Source organism: Helianthus annuus, chromosome 4 (assembly GCF_002127325.2).
Source record: "Helianthus annuus cultivar XRQ/B chromosome 4, HanXRQr2.0-SUNRISE, whole genome shotgun sequence".
In the NCBI taxonomy this organism is placed as follows: domain Eukaryota; kingdom Viridiplantae; phylum Streptophyta; class Magnoliopsida; order Asterales; family Asteraceae; genus Helianthus; species Helianthus annuus.
Window position 1 is genome coordinate 181,557,301 of NC_035436.2, and position 6,033 is coordinate 181,563,333.

General features: G+C 39.8%; 1 protein-coding gene across 1 annotated transcript; it reads left to right on the forward strand.

Moving 5' to 3' along the window:
* Nucleotides 1-2,807: 2,807 nt before the first annotated feature.
* On the forward strand, nucleotides 2,808-3,821 carry LOC110933942. Its single transcript, XM_022177142.2, has 2 exons — nucleotides 2,808-3,550; nucleotides 3,635-3,821. The coding sequence occupies exons 1-2, from the start codon at nucleotides 3,076-3,078 to the stop codon at nucleotides 3,736-3,738; spliced, it is 579 nt and encodes a 192-aa protein (XP_022032834.1). The 5' UTR covers nucleotides 2,808-3,075; the 3' UTR covers nucleotides 3,739-3,821.
* The last annotated feature ends 2,212 nt before the right edge of the window (nucleotides 3,822-6,033 follow it).

Consider the following 6,033-nt stretch of genomic DNA (forward strand, 5'->3'; position numbering starts at 1 on the left):
CTAATTCCATGCAAAATTACAACTAGTATAAATACCCTTGATGCTATGTCATTTGTAACGAAATTAGATTCCGGTACCGAAGTGTTGCCGACGTGTCTACTGATCTGTATTGCTGTTAAATCAATAAACAAGACAATTAGAAGTGAATCAAGCTGTTTTCCAAGTCAATTCATCTGTTTCCGCCTCTTGAATTGATAAGAGCTCTTCTGAACGACTCGTTTGGGTCACAAAACGTTGTTAATGTCTTTACCAAGCCCCTACCCTCTCAGAGGTTTCTATCACTACGGTCCAAGTTGCAGGTCGCTCCCCGCCCTCAACTTGCGGGGGAATATTAGACTAGTGGTGTAGATATAATTAGTTTATAATAGAGGGTACTAGAATGTAACTTAGTCATCTATATAATCTATATTGTAATCAGCAATTCATGAATAATACGATACCTTGATTTAATTTAACCCAAACACGACCGTATATCCAGGGGCGCAGCATAATGTGGGGGGGGGGGACCCTGAACTTTTCGCTCAGTAGTGCCCGGTGTGTAGTTTTCGTATAGAATTTTGTAGGTATATACGTTTACAACCCCCCGGTTTTATAATTTTGTTAGGTATATACGTTTTCGACCCCCAGGTCGGAAATCTCAAGCTTCGCCATTGCGTATATCGATTCGTGTCAAAGACATCAACCCTAATCCGGATACATTTAACCCCTTTAACTAAACGAGTCAAACGGATTAACTATTTGTAAACATGTTGTAATCAAGTTGTAAATGCGTTAAACTGATTAAATGCTCTCAATGAAATAGATAAAAGGGTACTCGGCTTACCTCTTTAATTGTTTGGCTTAAAATATACAAATTCCAAACCAAACATAACACATTTAACTAATTTTTTTAACAATCCAACCCTAAAGGAGTTTATTAAACAAGTTTTATATTTTTATATTTACTACATTATTCGTATCATATAAAGTTATATCACCTATGTGTTTGTTAAAAAGTAAAAAAAAAAATCTCATATTAACTAACCAGTATTTTGAAATGAGATATGTAATTTTCATTTTTACTTTTATATCAACAGCATTAGACTACGGAGAGTGAGGGGCTTGGGTCGGGACATTGAGCGACAAGTGACAGCTGGTGGGGCCACATGGATGGTGCGGCGTGGCGGGGCTGCTGGCTGGGTGTGGCATGGCGTGGCCAGCCATGTGGCATTTCTTATTTTTTTAAACTATTTAAAATTTCTATTAACGAAATATAATTTTTAAAAACTACAAATAAAATTAAGAAAAAAACTACAATAAAATAATACATTACAACAAAAAAAAAATAATCAATCATCTTCATCTTTCGTTGAGTCAAATCTAGGAACTCTCGAAACATGTTGTACCAAATCAGCTCGAATGTTTGAACTTATTTGTCTTGACTCAATTAGATTTTGGTTTTGCGATCTCTCTTCGTTACTAATTTCTACGTTATTTGTTGCGGTCTCCTCGCCATAATATTCAACTATTGTGCGCCCTTCATCCTCTAAATCCGATCTTACCATGCGCATCGAGTTTTTGTTGGAAATAAGGATAATTATCCTCTAAATCCTTTGATATTCTTAAAAATAAATTTTTACTCGTACGAAAACGACGCCTAAACATGTTTTGATCATACGTTGGTTCGGTTGAGAAATAATCTCTTACCAGCAAATCGTTTGCGGTTTCGCGTTCCCTCTCTATGTACTTCCTCTGTTTGGTTCGGGTTGGGAATTCCCTTCGTCTGAATCTTCAACAATAGCTTTCACGACTATCGCCACTGTTGATAATAATATTTCCGCTCCGTCGTCGGATGAGGATGACAAAAGAAATCTTTCATACAAATCGCTTGAACTTGAAGAATCCATTGGAGGTTGGTAGTGGTTTTTAAATTTTTTGGTAGTAAAAATGGTAAGTATTGTTTGATATATATAGATTAAAAATAAATAATTTTTTTAAATAGTCGTTGGCCAACGGCTAGCGCAACAATCATATTCCTCAGCTAATGGTAGCCAGCCAAGTCATCTTCCCACCCTGCCCCATGTCGGGCTTCATAGCGACGCTGGCTAGGCAACGCCAAGCTAACGCTGCCACGGAGTGGGCTAGCCAGCGTTGGCTAGCTTCCCCCGCCCCAACCAATGCCACCACTGCCCGTGGTCTTAGGGAGGAAGCGACACTAAAGGGTAGGACCCTAGCCCCAACCAATCAACACCCGCCATGTCATAAACTATTTTTTTAATTTAAAAAAAGTCAAATGCCTAACAATCAAAATCCACCAACCAATCCCAAGGTCAACAACCTCCTCAAACTCAAACAACTCAACCCTTGCACGGGTTATCCTACTAGCTTAACTAACTCGCCTTGCCTACCCTTGAGGGTGGCGACAGTGTTATGGCACTAGTTTGAGCCCGTAAGCCACCACCCGTGGAGTGCCCCCGCCTACTTTATTAGGGTGGATGGGCACCCATTTAAAAACCCATAAAGTTAACTTATGTGTAAAAAAAATGTCTGTCATCGTCTGAACCCACTTCAACCCATTTTATCCCCCAAAGGGATGTGGCACTCATCTTGAAACTCATTTAAACCTGTGACATTTATAAATAGTTAAATGAAAAAAAAAAAAAAAAAAAAAAAACGTTCAAACACCTTCGTCTAGTACAGGTTTACAAACCAAGAAACGAATCCATGATCCCATCTTAGAGAAGTTTTAGGCCATCTAGGAGGCGCCCGGGACCCAAATAAAAGACACACACAAGATATTAAGACTAGTGGGTATGGGGCCGGCTTGGCCCGGCGCCGGACCCCCACACCGCCCCCCTGGCCCGGCTTCCATCAACATCGGCCACCCACAGCCGGGTGGGCCGAGCCTCATTCAAAAATCCGACCGTTAAAAAACGGCTAGTTTATTAAAAAAAAAAAATCAATTTCCTTTTAAATAAATACCACAATCCCAATCCTTTTTTAAACCAATTTCTCTCATTCTACTCCCATTCTTCTCCATTTCTCATCCTTTTTTATAAAAAAACTCTATATTTTTTATACCATTCTCTCCCAAACATGAATCCATTCAACCCAAACAACCCCAACCCGAACAACCCCAACCCGAATAATCCCAATCCGAACCAACCTAATTTTTTTTCTAGTCCCGCTTACACTCCGACTATGGATCCTTCGTGGGGGGCTTCGCAATTTCCGTTTTCGGGTTTCCAACAAACACCCAACGCCTTCTCACAAATGTCTCAACTACAACAAGTTCAACAATATCAAGCGCTCCAACAAATCATGCAACGCAACACGTTTGAACAACTACAATCCCAATCGCAACCCCCGGTTCAACTTGAAGATGATGATGAAGAAGTCGTCCCCGAATCACCACCGCAAGAGCTCACGCGCAAAAAAAAGAAAGGGAAGGGAAAGATGGTTGAACCCGAAACCGCGCAAAAACCGAGAGCAAAGGGGAGGCAATGGACGAAAGTAGAAGAGGAGGCGCTAGCTATGGCGTATACTAAGGCCTCTAATTGCCCGATAGTCGGTATAATTTTTTTTTATTTTCGGTTTCTATTTTTTTTATAAAATTTAATTTTTTTTTACTAATGCACTATTTTTAAAATTTTAGGAAACAACCAAACGGGTAGTAGTTTTTGGAAGAAGGCAACGCGATTATGGAGCATGGGGAGGCTCGTGATGTCGAATCCGTCTCGGGCAAGTGGCGTAAAATGAGCAAGGTCATCAACAACTTTAACGCGATTTATAACCAAATTTACCTTAATCCTCCAAGCGGGAGTAACGAGGAAGATATTCTTAACCTTGCTATCGCCAAGTGGGACTCCCAAAATCCAACGCCTTTCCCGCACTTCCGAGCATGGAGGGTTGTAAGGAAAGAACAAAAATGGAAGTCGGTTCCAAATGAGGTCGCAACGGCCAAACGCACTAAAACTTCCGAGTCCGGAAGCTATAGTGCGGGAGGCTCCACCGCTCGATGTCAAATTGACATAAACGACGACCCGGAAGATGACGAGGATGCGTTGCCCATTCACGAGTCGGAACGTCCCACCGGGAGGGACAAAGCAAAAAAAGAAGCGGCCGGAAAGCGTAAAGTGTCCGGCTCGAGTGGAGGTGGCGGCTCGAGTGGAGGTAGAGGCGAGAAGGCGTCGTCAAAAATGGACGACTTGATAAACGAATTCCGTTCGTTCAAAGAGTTCGCGACCGAAAAGTATAGTCACAAGAAAACCGTGTCGTCCGACTATGCTCGAGCGGAAGATTTTAGGATTATGCGGTTGGATCTCGAATCGGTTCCGGAGGATGAACGTGAGGTTTATCGGAGGATGAAGGAAGAGGTGAAAAAAAATGGACGTCGTAGGTTTTAGGAAACGTAATTTTTTTTATTTTTTATTTTCGGTTTCTTTTTATTTTTTAGGAAATGTAATTTTTTTTTATTTTCGGTTTCTTTTTTTTTAGGGAATGTAATTTTTTTTTATGGAATGAAATTATTTATGTTGTTTGATGTGGTGTTTTTTAAATTTTATAAAGTTTTTATTATCTTGGTAATTAAATTAAACAATAGAAAATTATAAAATAATGAGGTGGGGCCCCATCCTCCATCCCCCTCCATCCCTCATTTGGCTCATCCTCCACGGGCCGTCTACGTGGCGCCTACGTGGAGGCTCATCCCCGTGGGATGAGCCGAACCATACCCACTAGTCTAATATTCTTTGACCATTTTTGCCGAAAAAAGTTGTGAGAAAAAGCAGCGAAAAGCGATGCCAACAGGCAGATTCTGACCCGTTCCACTCTGACCGTTGGACTCAGCCACTACCCACATTCACAACAGCTCTATTTCCACCAACTCTGTGGGTCCATTGTAATCAACGGTTTTAAGACATTTGGTGTTTGCTAACTTCAATGGTGAACCAAGAATTCCCCCTCAATTATGAACAACTTACAAGTTTGGTCTAGAAACTTTTTTTATTTTCGTTTTTCACCCCAGATAAAAAAACCTGGTAAAAATACGACCCAACCCGTTTTCTACTAATGTGAACATAAGGAATAGTAACGTTGTATGAAAGTTTGTAACCTTTTGGTATATGAACATAACTAATTCAAGTTTACACTATTAAAAGATAATGATGGTAACATGATATGATATTTGCGTATAAAATATACATAAAAAACATTGCAGTCCATTATTGTGTGTAGTAGGTATTTGTTTGTGCCATTTCATTTTTTGTTGTACTAGTATTAGGGGTGTTAAATTGACACTGTTAACGGTATGAATCGACCGATTTTGATGTAAGACCTAACCTTTAACTACGGTTTTGAAAAATGACAAATCAAATCAGACAGATTGATTGGGTTGATCAGATCAACCAAAAAAAGTTTTGTTTTGGGGATTTAACATGGTTTTTTTCCTTCCTTTCTTTCTTCAACAAAAAAAAAATAGATACTTTTTTGTTTTTTTAATGAAAAAAATACTGCCAACAACTTAATATAAAGGTTAAAGTTTGGTTTGGTTTCAGGCTTCAAGCCATTGACCGAATCACTGGACTGAAAAAACCGCTAAAATTAAACAATGAACGAAACCATTTTTAAACTATCAAGCCTGCTCAACCATATGATTTGCTTTGTTTTACAAGGTGTGATCGGTTTCAGTAATTTATGAGCATTTCTAGTATTACATGTGTATGTCCCTCAGACCTCAGTCCTTGTGTACATTCTCATCTATGCAGGGGCGTAGCCAGGATTCTTTTTCTATGGGTTCGTAAATTTTCAAGGGACGGACAACAGGTTCTCTGTCACTAAGTTTCGGCTTTTTCTACGGGTTTCATATTGAAATTTCTACGGACGCGAAGTCAAAATACACATATATGTAACACTAAAAGTTTTTTTGTACGGGTTCGGCCGAACCCGTACCCTTATATGTAGCTACGCCCCTGCATCTGTGTTTCATTGTCTCTCCAAAGATGAAGCTTAAGGTTAAAGATGCATGTTAAAAGGTTTACAATTAGGGGTGTTCAA